Genomic DNA, 22,575 nt, shown 5'->3' on the forward strand with positions numbered 1-22,575 from the left:
GAAGGACTGGCGCCCCCTCCAGGGTGTATTCCTGCCTTGCGTCCAATGATTCCAGGTAGGCTCTGGATCCACCGTGACCCTGAAATGGATAAGCGATAATGGATGGATGAATGGATGCTGTAGTGGCCCCTGTTCTGCACACTTTAAGCCTTGTTCCACATGATGCTCTATGCCCTGCAGTCCTCCTCCATGTCCAACAACATGCAAATTAACCAGGAAGGCTAAATTAGATTAATAATAATAATAATAAAAAAAACATATTTGCTCACTGATTTAAACAAGAGGCTGCTACTGAGTTCAAATGGGGTCCTTGATGAAGACCACACTAAGGCTATTTGTGAGCAGTCATTTGAACGTACAAATATGAAATGGGACACCGTAATTGCACACATAGTTGAGGACTGCAAGACACAAAAATGGAGCAGTAGCACATGCACACAAAAGTGTCTCATACTGCATGGCTTTGGCTTCTGAAGTAGCCTGCTGGTTGAACTTGAGATGCATGAAAAACATAGTGCACAAACTAGCTAAATGTAAAGAAAATATTTTTAATGCTATTGTTGTTTTGTATGTGAAGGATAAGCTAATGAAAGGCTTAGTGTGTAAGGTCTTTAGAAGCAGCTAGCTGTGATGTGTCTCACAGGTTCCCAGTTTAGTTGAATGACACACTAAAGCAAGGGGAATAGGATATTTTATCAATGGCAGTCATAATATAATGGCATAACTGGTAGTTCAATAGAAAAAAAATGTCACAAATATGAAGATTAGTACAAGCCTGTTCTTTCCTTTTCCACCTTTTCCCCTTAAGAAACAAACTTTTGACTTGAACAATCAGAGTGACACATGATGGATACTTGTTTGGATAAATGGAATGAATGGAATGGCCAGCAATGTTTTCTCATCATGTCTTCTCAGGTTTGTGAAGACTATGGGAGATCTGTTGGAGGATCTGCTGTAGTCTGCACCTGAACACCTGACCTGAGCAGAACATCAGGGGAATGAAATGTCAGCTTCTTTCCTCAATATGAACTGGAACTCCCCTCCAAGTGAGTGTTTAATCTTGAAGGGTATTCCCCAGCTAGACTTGTCTAAATATTTGTAGCTTCATCTCTGTCTTCCCTCCAACCTAAATGGTCCCATTCATCCAACAAATAATGACCAGCATGGGCAGTGTCCACCCACCGAACCCACGACAACACCCCTCACTTTTACAGGAACCAACCAAAAGGAAAGACTAAAAACATTCTGATTAGCTTCAACACATTCTCACTGCAACACACTTTCATTACACCCATATTTAATAGCGATTGTTTTCCTAAACGTGACTGAGTGAGTGAGTTAAAAGCTAGTTTCATGAGCTGTTTTATATCTAACGGTTCTGTTATTTTGTCGCTGTCCCACAGTCCAAAAAACACGTTGTTAGGTGGATTGGCGACTCAAAAGTGTTCATAGGTGTGAGTGAATGTGTGTGTGTCTGTGTTGCCCTGTGAAGGACTGGCCTCCAGGGTGTATTCCCGCCTTGCACTACTGTGGTTATTAAACCAGGTATTGGTACTTTTGGTGTGGACAGGAGCCAGGTCCTGCTGGACAATGAAATCTTCATCTCCATCAAGCAGCTTGGATTGTGCCCCTCTCCACTCTTCCTCAGACTCTGGGACCTTGATTTCCAAATGAAACGCAAATTTGACTTTCATCTGAAAACAAGACTTTGGACACTGAGCAACAGTCCAGTCCTTTTTCTCCTCGGCCCAGGTGAGACGCTTCTGGTGTTGTCTCTGGGTCATGAGTGGCCTGACACAAGGAATGTGACGGTTGTAGCCGATGTCCTGGATACGTCTGTGTGTGGTGGCTCTTGAAGCACTGACTCCAGCAGCAGTCCACTCCTTTTTGAATGGCCTTTTCTTGACAATCCTTTCAAGGCAGTGGTTATCCCTGTTTCTTTTGCACCTTTTTCTACCACACCTTTCCTTCCACTCAACTTTCCATTAATATGTTTGGATACAGCAGGAGGGTGTGTGTGACTGGCCTCTGGACATCTGTCAAATCAGCAGTCTTCCCCATGATGGTGTACTCTACTGAAACAGACTAAGAGACCATTTTAAAAGCTTAGGAAACATCTGCAGGTGAGATAATGATGGTTGGGTTTTCATTGGCTGTAAGAATAATCATCGTCCAGTAAACAAGGAACGTCCCTGGACGTTCAAAATAGGTCTAAAAGTAGTCTGTCCATCAAGGACATATTTTAAACATCAATGGACGTCCAAAATCCATCTTAATAAGTTAGTTAAGCGGTGACCAATCCATAACCTCAGTGGACGTCCAAAATACGTCTAATAGTCGTCTTTTCAATGTCTGTATTTGGACGTCTTTTCAACTTTCATTTTCAACCTTAAGAGAACGTTGATTAGACGGCAGTCATTACGTTATTTCAACGACGAATCAACGGCTAAATGTTTACTGGGCGACATTATTAGAAATAAACACTCTGTTTGTAATGAATCTACATAATGAGTTTCACTTTTTGAATTGAATTACTGAAATAAATTAACTTTTTGATGATATTCTAATGTATTAAGAGGCACCTCTATTTCTAATATAGTAACTTTACGTCAGTGTAAAACATTTTATTACAAGTGGTATGTAAAGATAGGTTAAATATCAAGTGGGTAATGGTTCTTCAGGCATGAAGTATGCCCTGTCTCTTGGGACACAGTACGTCTCGTCTTGAGAGAGTCCTGGGTCAAAAAACACTCTGGACAGGGGGGCGTGGCAAGGTTCCAGAAGATTTCAGCGGGAGAAGGGGCGGCTGGCCGGGGGTGTGCAGAAGGGAACAGAGAAAAAGAAGAAGCGGGACTTGGGGAGAGGGAGTGTGAGAGAGAAACAGAAACCAAGAGAAGAGGAACAGAGTAAGGACATGGAATCAGTAAAGGAGAGAGAGGCGGAAATAGAGGGAGTGAGAGTGGGGCCGTAAACAGAAGTGTTCATGGCTGCTGTGGTGTGTGCGCAGGTGAAAGGCTCGTGTGAGTTTGTGCTCGAAATGAGCTGCACCTGGCGGCCTCGCGCTCTGCAGCTCGTGCTGCTACTCGCCGCGTGAGTGCGTCCGCCGCCCCTTGTTTTGGACGCGAGGACTGTGTTTTTTTGTTTTATTTTAAAGGACAGGTCTTGCTTTGACTCTGACGCGGGAAGAATGGACAGATGGACCGTGTTGATATTGCTCATGTGCGGTGGACCTCACCTCGTGCGCTCAGGTCAGTGTTTTGTGTCTGAAGTGAGCTCATGCGAGACGCAGGTGCGATGAAAACCGAGAACAACTTAACACACACAGCTTAACACAGCGGGACCATGTGCAAACTGCAAAAAAAAAAAAAAAACGGTATTAAAAACAAACAGGAAGTTAATTGTTCTTTCACATGAAATCATTTTAAATGTTATAAAATATGTATGTATTTTTATATTTTTTGTAATATATATATATAATTTTTTTCCTTGGTAAATTATATATGGAAACCGGATATTGAGTGTTTTATAAGATATTTCCTGTGTTATACTCAAATACAAATGTACTGTACGACTGCACCTGGTGATTTAAAAAAAGTAGACAAACAAACAGGAACACTGCTGCTTTTATGGGTATTATAGCACAGAAATACTGTCCGTGATCTAGCAAATATGTTGATTAAAAACTTCTAATTTGAAAATTTAAAGGAACCTTCTAATTACAGTTTTAGAATCATTTTGATGGTCCACTGAGCTGTAATAGATGCGGCATGGTGTTCTCCCTGTGTCTGCGTGGGTTTCCTCCGGGTGACTGTCTGTGAGGAGTTTGGTGTGTTCTCCCTGTGTCTGTGTGGGTTTCCTCTGGGTGACTGTCTGTGAGGAGTGTGGTGTGTTCTCCCTGTGTCTGCGTGGGTTTCCTCCGGGTGACTGTCTGTGAGGAGTTTGGTGTGTTCTCCCTGTGTCTGTGTGGGTTTCCTCTGGGTGTCTGTCTGTGAGGAGTGTGGTGTGTTCTCCCTGTGTCTGCGTGGGTTTCCTCCGGGTGACTGTCTGTGAGGAGTGTGGTGTGTTCTCCCTGTGTCTGTGTGGGTTTCCTCCGGGTGACTGTCTGTGAGGAGTGTGGTGTGTTCTCCCTGTGTCTGCGTGGGTTTCCTCCGGGTGATTGTCTGTGAGGAGTTTGGTGTGCTCTCCCTGTGTCTGTGTGGGTTTCCTCTGGGTGACTGTCTGTGAGGAGTGTGGTGTGTTCTCCCTGTGTCTGCGTGGGTTTCCTCCGGCTGACTGTCTGTGAGGAGTTTGGTGTGTTCTCCCTGTGTCTGTGTGGGTTTCCTCTGGGTGACTGTCTGTGAGGAGTGTGGTGTGTTCTCCCTGTGTCTGTGTGGGTTTCCTCCGGGTGACTGTCTGTGAGGAGTGTGGTGTGTTCTCCCTGTGTCTGCGTGGGTTTCCTCCGGGTGACTGTCTGTGAGGAGTTTGGTGTGTTCTCCCTGTGTCTGTGTGGGTTTCCTCTGGGTGACTGTCTGTGAGGAGTGTGGTGTGCTCTCCCTGTGTCTGTGTGGGTTTCCTCTGGGTGACTGTCTGTGAGGAGTGTGGTGTGTTCTCCCTGTGTCTGCGTGGGTTTCCTCCGGCTGACTGTCTGTGAGGAGTTTGGTGTGTTCTCCCTGTGTCTGTGTGGGTTTCCTCTGGGTGACTGTCTGTGAGGAGTGTGGTGTGTTCTCCCTGTGTCTGTGTGGGTTTCCTCCGGGTGACTGTCTGTGAGGAGTGTGGTGTGTTCTCCCTGTGTCTGCGTGGGTTTCCTCCGGGTGACTGTCTGTGAGGAGTTTGGTGTGTTCTCCCTGTGTCTGTGTGGGTTTCCTCTGGGTGACTGTCTGTGAGGAGTGTGGTGTGTTCTCTCTGTGTCTGCGTGAGTTTCCTCCGGGTGACTGTCTGTGAGGAGTGTGGTGTGTTCTCCCTGTGTCTGCGTGGGTTTCCTCCGGTTTACTGTCTGTGAGGAGTGTGGTGTGTTCTCCCTGTGTCTGCGTGGGTTTCCTCCCACAGTCCACAAACACACGTTGGTAGGTGGATTGGCAACTCAAAAGTGTCTGTAGGTGTGAGTGTGTAGGTGCCCTGTGAAGGACTGGCGCCCCCTCCAGGGTGTATTACTGCCTTGCGCTCCATGATTCCGGGTATGATCCGGACCCAACGCAACCCTGAACTGTATAAGTGGTTAAAGATAATGAATGAATGAGCTGTCATAGGGTGAAGAGTGCCTCTGTCGCTGCTACTCAAGGCTTTGCACAGCAGAAACTGCACTATGATGACTCCCCTTTAGAAGTGTGGGGTGTTCTCCCTGTGTCTGCATGTGTTTCCTCCAGAGGTTCTTATTTCCTCTAATGGTCCAGAAACACATGTTGGCTATGTGAATGTATCCGTATGTGTGAGTCAAGTCAAATTTATTTGGATAGCGCTTTTTACAACTGATGTTGTCACAGAGCAGCTTCACTGAATTCCAGTAACCCACCGCGACCCTGAACCGGATAAGCAGTTACAGACAATAACAATGAGTATGTTATAGTAATGGTTATTCTGGTGTGTCCGTGTGTGTATCAGGCTGTGAGAATCGAGTGTGTAATCCTCGTATGGGAAACCTGGCCGTGGGGAGGCACCTGCGTACCGACACCCAGTGTGGCTCCAGCTCACCTGAGCATTTCTGCTACTATGACAAAACCAGCTGTGTGCCGAAGTGTAGCGTGTGTGACGCCACAGCTACGGAGCAGGCTCATCCACCCAGCGCCATGACAGACTCGTCCTTCAGACATCCGCGCACCTGGTGGCAGTCTGCCCAAGGCATGGTCACTGAGATCCTGCAGCTGGACATGGAGGTGGAATTTTACTTCACTCACCTGATCCTAATCTTCCGCTCACCACGGCCTGCTGTCATGATGCTGGAGCGTTCACGGGACTTTGGCCAGACATGGAGCATGCTGCTTCTCTATGCACAAAACTGCAGTGGAGAGTTCGGGGTGAAGGACAGCAATAGGTGCACAGAGAAATACTCTTCAGCACAGCCCTGCAGTGGTGGAGAGGTAGGAGTCTATGCATCTATTCCTCACAGTTTTGCATTGCATTATCACAGTATTACAATATAACAAAGCACTCACACTGCATTTATACAAAAAAAGTAGGATATGGCTGTTTAAAAACTGCGGAATATATAATCACATCAGTTAATCTGCACACGGGTTGTCTTCTCCAATCATGTGTGGGTGTGTATCTCCAGGTCATTTACCGCGCTCTCTCACCCTGGGACACTCTACAGCCTTATGACTCTGAAGCTCGTGACAAGCTGGGTATTACCAACCTGCGAGTACGTCTACTGCAGCCCCAGCCCTGCCCGTGTCAGCTTAAAGATTACAATGCCAGTCAGCCCACTGCCCCCTACGCTATCTACGACTTAATTCTTAAGGGAGCCTGCCTCTGCCATGGCCATTCTGACCAGTGTGTGCCTACCGGTGGCTACCACACAACAGGGCACCGTAGCCAGCACATGGTGAGTAGTGAGAGTGTGTGTGGGTGTGTATTTGGTGCAGTATTAAATCATTGGTACATACCTTCTGCTGTGTTCCAAGTGCACATAATGGACTTATCATTTAAACATTGGCAAGTATCATACTCTCTCAAACAAAGGGACCGGATGGATTTTTGACACACGGTATTTGCTTGACCTGATTTATGACCGGGTAAATTTAGACGACGTTTGGATGTGAGATAACCACCAGATGTGAGAGAGATTGATCGTTTACAAACACTACAATTCCTGCTTGGTGCCCTAATAGCACTGATCTGTCTGTAAAATTATTTGCCAAAAATGTATAATAACGTATAGTAATCTGTTATAATGATAGTTATTACATGAACATGTTTTTGTTTTAAACAAAGCCTTAACACATTACGCAACCTGCTCCATGCAAAATAAATGTAAGTGCGGTATAAGGCCATTTTAGGTGCTTACTCATGAATGACTAACCTGTTTTTAATGAGAAAGTGCTTTCTGGACTACAATCAAATTTTTTATGCTTGGCCTGTTGGCTACCATTTGTTTCACTCCCTCACATTCTCCCATTGTTTTCCCCCCACTTTATCTCTTGTACTGTGGATTATATAATCAGTGAGCAGTGTAAGTGTATATACAGCATGCCCCCTCTCTGTGGAGACATTACTGTAAACCCAAACTCTTGATAGCAGGGCTGAGATTAGACAACAGATAGGAAAGTCAGACAGGAAGGAGGGAAAGAGGGAGGGATGGTGGAGGCAAAATGCAGAGGAGAAAGTTGAGAGAAAAACAGATGAGGCCACTGTCTTGTTGTTTGTCTCCTGTAATCAGACATTAACGGCAATTACTGATACACATGTAAAAGCACTTTACCAAGGGAGGGTCTAACTATTTGATCTTTTAGAGTGCAGACAAAACACACACCCCATGCCAGCTTCATTACAAAGACACGCACTTGAATGAATACACACTGACATTGTAGGCATCCAGATATGGATGGTGGGTCCAGAGCCTACCCAGAATCACTGGGCACAAGGGCGACACACACTCTCACTCACTCACTCGCTTACACCTATGGACACTTTTGAGTCACCAATCCACTTACCAACGTGTCATTTCGGACTGTGGGAAGAAGCTGAAGCACTCGGAAACCCATGCGCACACAGGGAGAATACACCAAACTCCACAGACAGGTATTGTTGTGCTTTCCCTCACCTGTCTTTGCATGGGATCGGCACGACTCACTTTTAGCTGGTAGCGCAGCTCCCTCACGAAATGGAGCCAGCGATGTTGCAAAACCCCATCTCTAATGGAAACTGCGTACATTGAAAACCTCGAAAAAGTTCAGTAAAGTTAGGCGCTGTTACCTCTGTGTATTCATGTGTTGGTTTTGTTTTTTTGGACATAACAAGGCTCTGTTCCCCAGTTCTCACAGATCACAATTTGCCTTGTTGCACATTTGGGTTTTGCTGGAGATTTTTGCTACAGGAGTTTTGCTGCAAGATTTCTGGATAAAAATGTGAAAACTGCTGTAACTTCAGAGATTTTGGTGGGTAGTTGGAACTGTATGCGAGCAGGGACTAAAAAAGTGCCTGGTTCCAGGGACCAGAACCAGATTTGGCTGGAGGTCACGTGTCGGTTCCATGCAGTGCAAAAGCACCATAAGTTGTTCTGTTTCTTCGCTGTTTTCCTGCTTCCATCTTCAGTCCATGTATCCTGTTAAATATAGACTTCTCTGGACAAATCATCACAACAGAGCCATGGACACGAACATGTTAAATGTAATGTAAAAGCTGTGACTCAATATGTTTTATTGGAAATACCGACCCCTACACTAGCTGAGATTTAAGCAAGCCCCAGCCTGCCCATGCCTCATTTACATATTATTAACATGACACACACCCTAATTCATGCAGACGTTTCAGTAGTGAGCCTGTGAAAATATATGGAGTTCAAAATCTTGTGAGCAGTGGCTGTGCTCGTCGGTGGAGGTGTTTAAGTTCAAATGTAAAAAAAAAAAAATAAAATAAAAAAAAAGTTAGTTCCGGCCTCTGGACACATGCATAAAATTATTATAGATGTTTAATAGCTAAGTCCTTTTTGTTGTTGCTGTTATAGAAGATATTTATATTCTGGGTTATTTAACTGCCAATCAAATAACAACCTTGAGTCGGTTTGGTTCTTGCTTGAAGGAAAATAAAGTAACACCTTAAGGGCACTTAGTTGCAAAATGTCAGTGAGAATAAAGCCCAGGTATTTACTGAGTTATTCATTCACTAGTCGCTGGATAAAGCTACTGTTTAAAAGTTTAAATATTAAATATTTTCCTCATGAACATAAGGAGAATTCTTTGTAGATTTGTTGGAAAATGAGAGGTGATTTTAAGCTGTCCTTGCTTCTTAGGTGAATGGCAAATGTGTGTGTCGACATCACACAGCAGGTGACCACTGTGAGAGATGTGACCCTCTTTATAATGACCGCCCCTGGAAACCAGCCAATGGCCTGACTGGAGAAGCCCACCAGTGTGCTAGTGAGTTACTAAATCTCTTTCTTTTCTGTTTTTTTCTATATTTTTTTCTTTATTTGCTTGTCAAGTTTCCTTATTATTGTACCAATCACCTGTTTTTCAACAACACACTAAAGCTAACCACTATATACTGTATCCTGTTTTCTTTCTTCCATACTGTTGTTTTTTTGTGATATTTTAACAATGTCTGATTTTTCAATATTTAACTATGGATAACTGCTGTATATCTCACTTGTGTGTGTGTGTGTGTGTGTGTGTGGAATGTCTGCGTATGCTTCATAGAGTGCAAGTGTAACGATCATGCAGAGAGCTGTCACTTTGACGAGAGTGTGTGGCTTCGCTCTGGTCAGCGCTCTGGAGGTGTGTGTCACTGTCTGCACCACACAGAGGGACGGCACTGTCAGCTGTGCCAGAAGGGTTTCTACAGACATCCACACAAACCAGTGACTGCTCCGGACTCCTGCATATGTAAGGCAGAACTGACCCCTCTATACACATACACACACATACAGTTTTACTTGTATAATTGGTTGACTTTAATGTGATTAATGGCAGTCTTCATATGTAGAATTTACATGAACAGCTCCACTTGGTAAAGGCAGTGTGTGCCTGCGTATCTCTGAGCTGCTGGAAGCTGCTAATCTCTGATTTTGAAAAGCAGCTTAAAAGGTTTAAGGGAAATCTGCCCTATTTTCTTTTTCACTTCCTTCTCTGATCTCCCTTTCATTTCTCACACTCTTTCAGTGCCGAATGTGTGTGTGTGTGTGTGTGTGTTCACGTACACTTACGGGTACATGTGTGTTTATCTTTAAGTATTAATTCGTGGAGTTTGGCTTATGATGTCAATGTTCAGGATCTCTGCATTTTCCTTATTTATTCTCTCTTTCTCTCTCTCTCTCTCTCTCACACACACACACACACACATAGGGGGCTGTTTGGCACAGAGCTCTATTCCAGCTTGGAATGCTGATGGCTCTTACGACGAGCTGAGACATGCAGGATAACAAGAGTACTGAAGGGTCTTTGGCTGTGTGTGTGTGTGTGTGTGTGTGTGTGTGTGTGTGTGTGTGTGTGTGTGGGGATAGCAGACAGATTAATCATCACATGCATTGACATACTGCTCTTATGATACTTTCTTTCATAGCTAAAGCATCAATCTCATCTGGACAGATTTCTGAAATATTTTTTCTGTGCTTTCTATCTACTTAGATTTGTCTATCACACACACATGAAACAAAAGTCTTTTATGGTACTGAGTCTGTTTTAATGTCATGTAATACGTATAACAATCTTGCTTTTTTAAGCAGGTTGTATACAGTTGTTGTCAGATCGTTAACTAGCCTCTGATGATGTATATTTAGGGTATTGTTGGGATCAGGTTTAGGGAAAATACTTATATAGTAAAGCCGTTTTTGTTTTTATTAAAATCAATTTAATGCACTTTGAGAAGCTCATCTAAGGATATTCTCTTTAGCGTAATACATGTTTATTACCTTCTCATATATATATCTGTGTTTCTTGACACCAGTCTTGGACACAAGGGCAGTTTGCATTATTTCTGTAATAAGCCTGTTCCCTTTGAAAAGAAAACTGCTTTGCCCTGAAGGATACATTTTACATTTGGAGCCAGTCCTCAGACAGTATTGACAATGAGGTATTAAACATTAGATGCAAGTGCAGTCTCATTATCAGTAAAATACCAGAAAGTCACTGTTTAAAAAATAGTATTCATGATTATACCATATTTTAGAAGAGCTCAAATATATTAATAAATGTAGGTAATGATCAACAAAGGTAATCTTGATATGAACAATGAGACAAAGGGGCTATACATATTTGCGGTTTTTGACACGTCAGACCACTGGCTACTTCTAAATGGATTTGAAAATAATAGATTTAACATGTCTCTCAAACTCTGTGCATGTGGTTTAAGATCTTCTGGAAGATGTGTATTGCCTCATTGGCCGGTCTAATACGCCATGCTGTGTAGTGTTCCACATTCAGATGGCATATTGCTACAGTTTGAGCACATTTAAAAACCATACTGAAAAGCTATGAAGTGGGCTGCTGCAAGTCATCCAAAAAAAAAAAAAAAAGAAATTAGCATAAACGAGGCAAGTTGGGACAGATGAACCTGTGATGAGGGATCTTGTTATAATCCTGGACGCTGACCTGAGTTTCAAATCGCACATTGAATCACACTTGAATCATGCATTTGAAATTGCTCACTAATACTGCTGTCTTTCATCTTAGGAACACTGCCAGTTAGGCTCTGTAAGATGCTAAGAATTTGACTCATGCTTGTGTTTTCCTGCCAGACAACTGACACAAACCCTGAAGAATGAGCATATTATATTAAACATTCTATCTCATTGTCTTTTCGCGTCATTGGCAAATCAGTCAAAAACTATTCATGTTTGTTTCACTTCGCTTGGAAACTGTTTCTTTTTTCGTTTATCCACTTCTGAGGGACTTTTAAGATCAGCCAGGGAGTACAGACAAGTGACAGTCTCAGTGGCAAACTTCAAATAAGTGTCTTAGGATGATGTAGGACTGGAAAAGTAATTCCTTTTAAAAGACTTTGCCTTTGTTGAAGGCTTTTGTAGAAATGAATGTTTATACGTTTTTCTTTTACACCCCCCAGCCTGTGTTTGCCATCCAGTTGGTGCTGTGACCTGTGACCCCAGCAGCGGTGACTGTATCTGTAAGCCAGGTGTAGCCAGTCCACTTTGTGAGCAGTGCTTTCCTGGATACTGGGGCTTCGGTCATTATGGCTGTAGACCCTGCCACTGTGCGGGAGAATGTGACCCCTATACTGGAGACTGCATGAACGGGTTAGTGGGTGTGTGTTTGTGTTTATTTACCACCAGAAAGACATTTACGTTATGATATGTGAAATACAGTTCTTTTAATAAACCTGAAATAATTCAATTGTGATTGTGGTTTTTTTCATAATTGAGTGGGTATAAAATTTGTTTGCACGCAGGCCAGATGTTGACCAGAACAACACTTTATTTCGTGTGGAAGAACTATTTTCTGCCCTGACCATTCCAGGTATGGAGTGTTAAATAATCACAGTGCTATCTTTTTCCCGATGGTTTATGATTTGTTAGGACAAGGTATGTGCTACTTAAATGTCATGTCTGTTTTTATATTGTCTTGACAACGCATACAAACTGACAACCAATGTGATAATTGCTGTTGCTTTTTACCTCCTTGCAGGGAAATGTGTGTGTAAACAGCAGTCCCTAGGAAACAGAAAATTCTTCTGCAATATGAATTATTCCTATGGTTAGTACCAGCATTTTCACCTGACTCTAACTCTGAGTCCTACACATTCAAACACTCTTACCCAGTAAACAAGGAACGTCCCTGGACGTTAAAAATATGTCTAAAAGTAGTCTGTCTGTCAAGGACATATTTTAAACGTCAATGGACGTCCAAAATCCATCTTAATAAGTTAGTTAAGTGGTGACCAATCGATAACGTCAGTGGACGTCCAAAATGCGTTTTATACAAGTAATTTATTTCAGGACCAATTAATAACGTCAATGGACGTCCAAAATCCGTCTAATAGTCGTCTTTTCAATGTCTGTGTTTGGACGTCTTTTCAACTTTTATTTTCTACCTTAAGAGAACGTTGATTAGACGGCAGTCATTACTTTATTTCAACGTTGAATCAACGGCTAAATGTTTACTGGGTATGCTTTGACACATTCTGCATTACAATATAACTTTCTTCTGCTCAGTATGATGCGTTGCAGTTCCTTGTTGGAACTGTGAAGAAGATGTACATTAGAAATGGAGAATTACAGATTTACACAAAGACTGAGGGCATGTCACTATTGTAGGGCTCTAAAACAATCCCAAATAGATTCAGGAAGCCAGTGTTGATTACAACACTTTGGCCTTTAAAAGAACACTAGTTAAGATTTGGGTTTTATTCTACCGAGGCCCGTGCTAATGTAATTCATATTTACAGCACTGTACATCAACGGGTAGGGGAGGGAGTGGGGTTGATTTCCTGCCGTCCTCCATAAGTTACATAATGCCGTTTCGGCAGTGCTGAGCCTGTGGAAACAATGACAGAGGCTTTATTCTAACTATTAAAGATCAGCAAAACATCGGTGATTTTGAAGATTATTAAATTATGTGGCACAGCTAAAAGACCGACATTTACCGGTGTTTTTGTACATTGTAAAACTTAGGAACAAAACTTTTTGGCTAAAGGTAAACTTGTTCAAAACTGATTTGAAAGTAAGTGCATATTTAATGTGTATGTATAATAAGAAAAGTTTTAGTTAAATTACGTCTTTGGCTTCTCTGTGTGAAGCTCTGAAGGTGAGAGTTTTAGCAGCACACGATAAGGGCTCTCATGCTGAGGTGGATGTGAAGGTTCTGAAAGTGCTGTGGAGCAGCTCCATCCTCAGACACATGCAAGGAGCTCTGACCCTGTTTCCAGAGTCCTGGACCTCACGAGGCTGTACTTGTCCTGTACTGTACCCAGGTAAGCACAAGAATACACACAAAATGATAGGTAACATGACAGCATAAAGTGTTGTGTACAACTCTTAGGACTGCTAAGAAAAGTGTTTGTAAGTGTTCGTAAATTATGTTAATAATAAATGAGGTAATATCATAAAATCAAACAAGTATTTCATTCATTATCTGTAACTGCTTATCCAGTTCAGGGTCGCGGTGGGTCCAGAGCCTACCTGGAATCATTGGGCGCAAGGCAGGAATACACCCTGGAGGGGGCGCCAGTCCTTCACAGGGCAACACACACACACACACACACTTTTGAGTCGCCAATCCACCTACTAACGTGTGTTTTTGGACTGTGGGAGGAAACCGGAGCACCCGGAGGAAACCCACGCAGACACGGGGAGAACATACCAACTCCTCACAGACAGTCACCCAGAGCGGGAATTGAACCCACAACCTCCAGGTCCCTGGAGCTGTGTGACTGCGACACTACCTGCTGCACCACCGTGCCGCCCCAAACAAGTATTTCTAGTTTTAAAAACATTTTGATACTTTGGAGTGCAAAAATAACATTAACCAATAATATAATTTCACTCTCCTCTGCGCTGTCAAATGGTTTATTTGTATTTAAACAAAGTGTCCCTGCCACACGTTTCCAATTTCCTTTGGTTCTGTGTGTGGTCACTGTCAGTGAGGCGTTTGGTGTGTACTTCCCTTGTCTCTGTGGGTTTGCCTTGAGTGCTGTATTTTCTTTCCAATATCTGGAAATGCATGTTGATTGGTACGAAATTGCCCATGGGTGGTGTAAGTGTCTGATGCCCTGTAATGAACTGGTGCCCTGTTCTTGCCTTGCACCTAGTGATTCTTGCACCTTGCACCGAGTGGGCTCCAGACAGCCGTGAACCTGATCTGAATGAAGCAGTTACAGAAGATGAATGAATTATTAAATGTATTTATTAAACAGTTACCTCACTTAGATATAAATCTATTTACCTTCCATTTTTGGAGAGTGACAGTATGTTTTTCAAGTGAGCTAAAATGATTGTACTGTAACTAAAATGGTCTGCTGAGCTATTTGTACCTCTCTTGCTTGTAGGGAAGGAGTACCTTGTTGCTGGGCACAAGGATGTAAGGAATGGTCATCTTCTCATCGGCACAAAGAGTTTAGTGAAGCCATGGAGAGCCAGTCTCAGCCGCAAAGTACTTCAGCTCCATGCTAAGTGCAACTGAGAGAAAGAATCCTTAAGATGAGTTATAAAACAGAGGTATTCAAATCCAGACCATGAATTCAGTCCTGGGTTTTGTAGTCACTGATAGGTCTGTCTTAATGTGGCCAATATGTTTAGTTCCTTACCAGTGATTAAAAAGACCAGGACTGGATACTGGATTCAAGCTTGTGAGTTAACGACTTCTGAGCACAGCCAGTTATCAGCTAAAACTTGTTGTGATTGTACAGTGTACATGTGTAAATGAACGAGATATAGAAAGCCAGAGCAGGTTCCTATAGTGTACAGAATGTATATCCATTTGTTTTGTTTGTATATAACATTATATAATGCTTGTGATATTTTTGTATTCCTTGGTAGCTTTGTGTACATAATATACAGTTTGTGTGTATTTATATATAGATGTATTCAAAAGATATTTTCTGAGAATATTGCTCTCTAAATAAATTAATGCATATATATTTGCACTCATCCTGAATGTTTAAGGAACAGTATGTATAGTATACAGTGCTGTGCAAACACTTCAGGCATCTGAGAAAATGAGATTTAAAAAGCTATTCAGAGTAATAAAATAAAAACAAACACCTTGATAGTAAAAACAATATTATAACAGTGAGAAATGATATTCTCTTTGTGAATGTGTTGCTTTAACCTCCAAATCCATCCAGGTTCAGTACTGAAGTTATGATTCAATGTCTCTTTTTTCTAGTTAATAAATACTTCATGTTAAATCAAGTGTGCTGTTGATTGAACAAATCCATAAAATCAGAATATCTGGAAAAATATGTATTCTTCACATTGGCTCACAATCCATTGATTTGTAGGAAAATAAAAATGTTTAGTGTGTATATACGCTAATGTATTTATTCATTCATTCATTCATTATCTGTAAGCGCTTATCCAGTTCAGGGTCGCGGTGGGTCCAGAGCCTACCTGGAATCATTGGGCGCAAGGCGGGAATACACCCTGGAGGGGGCGCCAGTCCTTTAATGTATTTATTGTAATTATAATTTTATACAAGCACCATGCTTATTGAAAAGGTAAGACTTTGAAAGTGCTTAATTAAAACTTCTTGACTGTGGAATTATGATGACATCTACAGTAAAGCAGAATTGGAGAGGAAAAGTCTGCCCAACACTATATGAATATTATAGAATAAGACCCAGAACCTGGATATTTGTTTAGTTACGTGAGTAATGAAGAGATGCTGTCTATGAGAGTTAAATAACTTGATAGAAACCACTGTGTTGAAATGAGTCTAATAGTAAAGGACTAGTGCTGTGGTGTTTTATCAGCATCAAGCAAACAGTCAAGTGTATTCAGTTTAGTAAACTATTTTTTTTTAATAGCACGTGCTGCCGCTGTGGCTTAAGCACACTTATTTGAAGCTCATAAGACATTCAGTTAGTTTATTCTGTACGTAATGTTATAGTTTTACAAAAAGTCCTTCACTTCAAGTATTGCAGCTCTGAAGCAGTTTCTTCTTTTACTGATGCAAACCAATCAGTGCCAGTAGCTCCCCCTTGTGGAGATGATTTATTATAGCCCTCTATTCGATGACCTTCTGAGACTTATACTATAAACACTATGGTCAATATCAGTGTATATTATATAGCCACCTCTTACAACGTGTCTTTAGAAGTGAACGATATTAAAAATTAGATTATTGAACGTGACTGGGAAAACAGCTGCTGCTTACATTTTTTATATATTTGCTAATTACATTTTTATTTTAACCCAGGCATGCATTAAGAACATAAATTTCATTAAACTTTATTTTGTGTTCACTTTAATTTAAACAATTTAAAAAATCGGATATTATCTCTGATTTTTTCTGATTATTTTTGGTTTTTAAAAGTATAATTATTGATATCAATAGTATTCAGATGTTACTTTAATATCAAAGGCCCTTTACTCAGTTTTGGAAAGGAATAAAGTGCTTGTCATTCCCAAAGCCAACTGTTGTGATGTGACACATTCAGTATACATTTATACATTTTATATTTGTGTAAATAAATGTTTATGAATAAAAGAAACCTTTCTGCATGTTCTGTATTCGTTTTCTTTGTTCAGTGAACGAAAATGAATCCTCTGATCCCCAGGGTCTGTTGTACTACCAAATGAGACCAAAAGATGTCGACACAAGACCAGGAAATAAAACTCAAGCAGCATTCCCCGGTTCAATGACGCCACACTTGTACAGAACGTAAGTTCCACAAATCCGATTCCGCTGATTCACAGCGTTGTGTATGTTACTCTTAACAATAGAAGCTCATTGACAACTTGAACAAAATGGAAGTCACGTAGTATTTGTTACAATGATGGACCGTATCTCATAATGACTTAGAGGTATTGTATACGATTTCAGTCCAATACACTTGTAAACTTTAGTGCAGTGGTCCTCAAAAACCTGTAAGTGATGTCACAGAAACAGCTCCCTGCATCAGTTCAGACAGACCAGTGTAGATTTTTGTTGCTCTGCCCAGCTCTTGCTGAAGTCTTTCATCAGCCACCGATACAACGAATGCTTCTTCAAAAGGCCATGGTGTGATTTTACAAGCTGCTGTTGTGAGTCAGATAAAATAAATGTGATTTCTACCCTAGCTTGGAGATTTTACTGTGATTGAGGCCTGCATTTTGTGGTGATGGATAAGTCTATCAGTCCAATAAGGGCTTTGCAAGATTTCCACATTACATGTAGACCCTACCCTGTTTGCATGGAGCTGTGAATGAGCAGGGCCTATAATTAGTCTCAGGTACAAAAATGCCTAATGGAAAAGCAAAAAATAAAAAATAAAAACAACCTGAGTAGAACCTAGTTGAATTGAGTATGTACCATGCAGTGGAAAAGCATCAAAGTCTGAAGTGCTAAATAGATGTTTGCCCTGCTGCCAAGTACAAACAGCACAAGATACTTTCTCAATAAAAATAAGATTCATTCATCTGTAACACTTATCCAGTTCAGGGTCGCGGTGGGTCCAGAGCCTACCTGGAATCATTGGGCGCAAGGCAGGATTACACCCTGGAGGGGGCGCCAGTCCTTCACAGGGCAACACAGACACACACCTACAGACACTTTTGAGTCACCAGTCCACCTACCAACGTGTGTTTTTGGACTGTGGGAGGAAACCCACGCGGACACAGGGAGAACACACCCACGCAGACACAGGGAGAACACACCACAGTCCTCACAGACAGTCACCTGGAGCAGGAATCGAACCCACAACCTCCAGGCCCCTGGAGCTGTGTGACTGCGACACTACCTGCTGCGCCACAAAAATAAGATACTAACTCATAATTTTTTGTAAAGTTTTAATAATTGTTTAATTATTTCATAAATATTTGAACATATCTTTAATTTTAATAAAGATATGTTCAAATATTTATGAAATAATTAAACAATTATTTTGTAGTATATCATAAATATGAGGTAAAGATTATCTGTGTAATATGTTCTCATTATTCGTATGTTCTGAGCTTCATTCTCTCTTTTCTGCTGCTGTAGTCATCATAACATATTCCCACGTTGTAAAAGGACAGATACGGTTTTTAAAAATGTTGTAGAAAGTAAGCTGAGTTGTTCCTTTGTAAACCATGTTTCATAAAACTGACACACAACGAGTGACCAATTAACCGTCATAACGGTCATTTATTTGTTTATTTAATGTTGGCGCTTTTTCGTATGTCTGGCAACCCCGGTGAGATGGGTGGAGCGCTATGAGGAGGGAGGGGCTCTGTGTGTGAGAGAGTGAGTGTGAGTCCCCACATCTGTCATACTCACACCTGGACCTAAGCGGCATGTCTTTTTCACATTTCACACTCGAAATGAAGTTCTACTCCGCAGTGTGAAAAGAAGGAAATAGCACAGAAACATGACTGAAGTGCGGAAATTCACTAAGAGGCTGAGTAAACCGGGCACGGCGGCGGAGCTAAGACAGAGCGTCTCGGAGGCGGTCCGCTCCTCCACGATTGTGGTTAGTAACGAGAGCGTTCACTCTTTAACGGTTCACTGGAGAATAACCTTACGGCGGTGTAGTTTTATGCCTGCGAGTTCCTGTTTGTGTCCTACACGTATTTAATCAAACCAGGCGTTTTCGAAATACGTTTTACTTTGTCCAGTTTTGCTCTTGAGTCACCCGGTAGTCAGTCAGTCTGTAAGCAAAGTCAACTGATGCTGCAGAGAGAAAACCCTTCAGTGGCGTTATTTTAATTTCAGAGTCTTGGGGCGATGTAATCGGGTCATGAAGATTTAATGTAGCATTAGAGGCTTTTAGTCGTTCTCCAAAGCTTAGAGACCAGGCTAGCCTCAATAGTAGAGGACCACATGGAGCATGTTGCAGTGGCTGCTTTCCTTTGTGTGCAGAAATACTCGTGTGTGTGTGCTTCTCCCTCTGAACACGCTTTGGTTCCGTCCTCTCCTCTTCTGTTTCAGCAGAACTGATTTGTGCTTGGTTCGGTCTGCTCTGTGTCACTGCAGGCCGTGGCTCTACTCGGAGAGTGGATTGGAGGATGTGCCCTTATTCATAAATGATGAATGAGCTCAGTGGAAATGCTCTGGAGAGGTCCTTGGTGCTTTTAGTCTTTTTACGATGTTAGCTAACGGTGCAGAGAGAAAGGTCTGAGAGGCAAAATGGCTGCAGACTGCAAGGTTTACTTAAATCCAGAGCAAACGTGGTTAGGAATTTATTCTTATTCAAAGCCAGCTGGGAACAGTAGTCGGGGTGAAGCCCCCCCTCGGGCTGTTCTGCCGACTTCCTGTGACTTCTGCTTTTCTTCAATACGCCATTTATTCTCTGTCCTCATCTTCAGCTGTGTCTTTTCAGCTTGGACTTTTTGACTTGATGGCGTTTGCGGCTGTGTATAATAAACCACGTTTTGTGTGCCATGGTGAATGTGTGAATACTACATTACCTTAACCTTAGTCATGGAAACTAATGCTAAAAGTCACCATAACAACATGCTGTGTCTTGCTTTTTAGCCCTAGTTTCATTAAGTAAAACTTCAAGTACAGCCGGGCTACTCCTACGTTTTTAACATTTTAAACTATAATTTAACACAGTTTCACCCACTGTTGGGTATCTTCTGTAACAGATGTGATTTTTATTGTAGGATATACAGAATTTATTAAAATATTTATTTTAGAAATACGTTATATTTGGTTTATGCTGCACATGTCCCAGGGTTAACTGGCATCCACATTAAAGAAAGGTTCCTCAGGGGTTCTTCAATATACTCATGGTTCTGTGTTAAAGGTTCATTCTGATGAGAACCCGATAAATATTACCCTTTTAAAAACACTGGAAGATGCTTCTGTGTAACACCAAAACAAATGTTTCACCTATAAATACCAGTACAGAGTTAGCTTGACTGAATATTGAAGTCTAAAATAATGTTAACCAACACACTATGTGAAATGTTTTCTTTTCTGCTGTGTTTCGACAGATATCCCATAATGTAAGGCCATAAAAAGTTCTGTCAAAGTGAAAGTAAGGGTTCAGAATAAGGCCATGATGGTTTAGCCTAGCTGCTACTGAGTGTGTTTGTACACAGTGGCCTAATCCACATCAGCTGTAACTCTGGGCCTCCTACATTTGTGTTGAAGCAGAGGAAAGTCCAACATCTGGAGAACCGCTTGTATTTTTTTTACTCTTGAGTCGTACCCAAGGTTTTGTTTTGTCACCATCGTGGTTGCTTTTACTGCACTGAGTGTTTACAACCTGGTCATGAATTTAAGGTGCTTAGTACATTTCAGTTCATCGTCTCTGTGGAAGCGGAAGTACAAGAAGCTCACATAGCTAATGCAGTGCCAACGCCCTACAAGTTCTGAGTGGTCTCTTGCTAGCTAGCACTTCCGTTTCTCTCAGCTTGTGGTTTGGCGTTCTGTGATTTCACTGCTTTTTATTTTCTTGCAGAAAGGGATGGAAAAGGAGTTTCCAGTTGTGGTCACCTCTGCCAGTGTGGTGATTTGTGCTACAGAGGTTAAGCATGAGATGTGGTTATTGAAGCTGGTCCTAGATCAGAATAAAAGCACAGGCTGCGCAGGCTGGTGCTCAGACAGTTATAGAGTTCAGCCAGAAGAGAAGCCAGTAAGTTTCTGTAATTTGACCCGTGTTAGACGCCTGGCTTGGCTGTGGTTTTTTGGCTTCCCCTTTGCACATGATTGTGACGCATGACAGGAAGCTGTTTTGTTATTTGTGAGTATATTTGACATGTATGTGTGAGAGGTATGAGAGGGTATTGATGTGGGTGTATAGCTCAGGAATCAAAGTGGACATGCATCTGCTTTTAGGGCACATGATGCCTGGACTAGACTACACCTTATGTGTAGGAGTAAATTGGAAAATATCTGTGGCTGGATGGCGAGTTTAAGGGATTGATTATAACACCCTCACACTTGTCTGAGAGTAGTATCAGGTTGCCATGGGCCTGTTGAACCTCAGTGGTTATAAGCAGTGAGCTACCTGTAAGCTGTGTTGATCTTAGACACCACTTCATTTCTATTTACGTTTTGCAAACAAAAATTGGTGGGCAATATTTTAGGAAAAAACGGATCTTAATAACCATGCACAACAATATCAGAATAATACCGACATCAAAAAGAGCTTGGATGGAAGTATGCTTCTACTTAAGCCTTCTGTTGCTGTCAGATACAGTATTTGTTCTGTGCAAAAGACCTTCGTAATCTCATGTGTCTGCCTTTGGGTTTTTGTAGAGTTCTCTAGAGAATTCATACACTGTACCTTTTCCAGGATACAAATATTAATCTTTGCCTGCAATTTTATTTTCATCCCTCTTTTATTTCTCTTGAATCTCATATCTCATTTTTATCAGAGATTTTTTTTCTTCGAAGTGCATCATTTGAACAATAAAATTACCTATTGGTTTCAATGCTTGCAAATAGTTACAGGGAAGCTTTTGAGTAATTCTTGTGGGTAGCGGTTATATTTCACCTAATCTCAAATTTTTCTTGTTCTAGTGCATAATTTTGTATTTTTTATCTTATGTTATGCCTTTTTTTCAAATTCTGACATGATATTGCAGATTATTTTGTCCTGTCTCTCAAAAACAAAAGCTTTAAGTACATTATAATGTGGGGGTTGTTTTGGTGGCCTGCCAGGTCTTGCACAGCTGTTATGGTGGACATGTTTTCCCTTATTTCCTCAAGTTTATACAGTTACCTGAGGGTCATGAAATGTCTGCAACAAACAACACAGCATCATTATCCGGCTCAAACAGCGCTGTTCAGAAAGACCTGTGTCCCTGATCAAACTCAGCTCACCCATAGCTCGCACAGTGTCAAGCGAGGCACACAGAAGCTCTGTTTTAGCAGGGTTCTCATCTGTCTCCTCTCAGATTTGATCAGTTTTCTGATATATTTGCTCATGTTTTGGCTCTGTTTTCTCATGTTTCTGCTCTGGTCATGTCTGTTTCACATGGTTCCACCCCACCTTTGCTCATGGGTCATGTGCCGTTATGGAGATACTCAGTGGGGGTGTGGGAAATTATTAGAAAATGTAAGGAGCAGCACAAAATCATAATGGCTACTTTTATGCTTTGTTTATTGACTTAAGCAAAGTGCTAAATATGTGACTTGGTTGTCATATTTTATAGTGTGTGTGTTGGCTCCACATCCCCAATCTAAGCCTGTCTAATACCCTCAGGAATATCTCATTTGGTCTTTTTTGATGCACATAAAGATAATTGAAAGCCAACAAAGGTGTATTTGAGTTGTTTATGGTTATTGTTTTGGTTTATTTTTAATGCTAGTGTCTATTTGAAGGAGAACATATCAGTTAAACCTTTTGGAACAAGTTTGT

General features: G+C 41.6%; 2 protein-coding genes across 5 annotated transcripts in view; both read left to right on the forward strand.

Annotated features, from left to right (window-relative positions):
* Positions 1 to 929: 929 nt before the first annotated feature.
* On the forward strand, positions 930 to 15,593 carry ntn4 (netrin 4). Of its 3 annotated transcripts, XM_066681424.1 has the most exons (11): positions 2,036 to 2,123; positions 3,160 to 3,248; positions 5,578 to 6,053; positions 6,248 to 6,517; positions 8,924 to 9,050; positions 9,330 to 9,515; positions 11,692 to 11,881; positions 12,034 to 12,101; positions 12,270 to 12,338; positions 13,381 to 13,554; positions 14,629 to 15,593. In XM_066681424.1, exons 2-11 carry the CDS (start codon positions 3,188 to 3,190, stop codon positions 14,760 to 14,762), a joined length of 1,755 nt encoding a protein of 584 aa, XP_066537521.1. In that variant the 5' UTR covers positions 2,036 to 2,123; positions 3,160 to 3,187; the 3' UTR covers positions 14,763 to 15,593. The 3 variants fall into 3 exon arrangements, with proteins under 3 accessions (XP_066537522.1, XP_066537521.1, XP_066537520.1); XM_066681425.1 differs by lacking the exons at positions 2,036 to 2,123; positions 3,160 to 3,248 and adding an exon at positions 930 to 1,046; XM_066681423.1 differs by lacking the exon at positions 2,036 to 2,123 and having other exon boundaries at positions 2,856 to 3,248.
* Positions 15,594 to 18,564: 2,971 nt separating this feature from the next.
* The window catches only part of dock11 (dedicator of cytokinesis 11), a 72,244-nt gene continuing 68,233 nt past the window's right edge, over positions 18,565 to 22,575 (forward strand). For both annotated transcript variants that reach the window (XM_066680467.1, XM_066680468.1), the window contains exon 1: positions 18,565 to 18,732. In XM_066680467.1, the coding sequence (XP_066536564.1) occupies positions 18,631 to 18,732 (102 nt within the window). In that variant the 5' untranslated portion in view covers positions 18,565 to 18,630. The remainder of the gene's footprint in view (positions 18,733 to 22,575) is intronic.

The sequence above is a fragment of the Hoplias malabaricus genome, chromosome 9, assembly GCF_029633855.1.
Source record: "Hoplias malabaricus isolate fHopMal1 chromosome 9, fHopMal1.hap1, whole genome shotgun sequence".
Taxonomy (NCBI): Eukaryota; Metazoa; Chordata; class Actinopteri; order Characiformes; family Erythrinidae; genus Hoplias; species Hoplias malabaricus.

Bases quoted from the DNA above. Each gene is read 5' to 3' on its own strand.
- ntn4 (XM_066681424.1), top strand. From the start codon at position 3,188: ATGGACAGATGGACCGTGTTGATATTGCTCATGTGCGGTGGACCTCAC. The intron at 3,249-5,577 runs GTCAGTGTTTTG...TGTGTGTATCAG, and splicing joins ACCTCACCTCGTGCGCTCAG to GCTGTGAGAATCGAGTGTGT. The intron at 6,518-8,923 runs GTGAGTAGTGAG...CTTGCTTCTTAG, and splicing joins GGCACCGTAGCCAGCACATG to GTGAATGGCAAATGTGTGTG.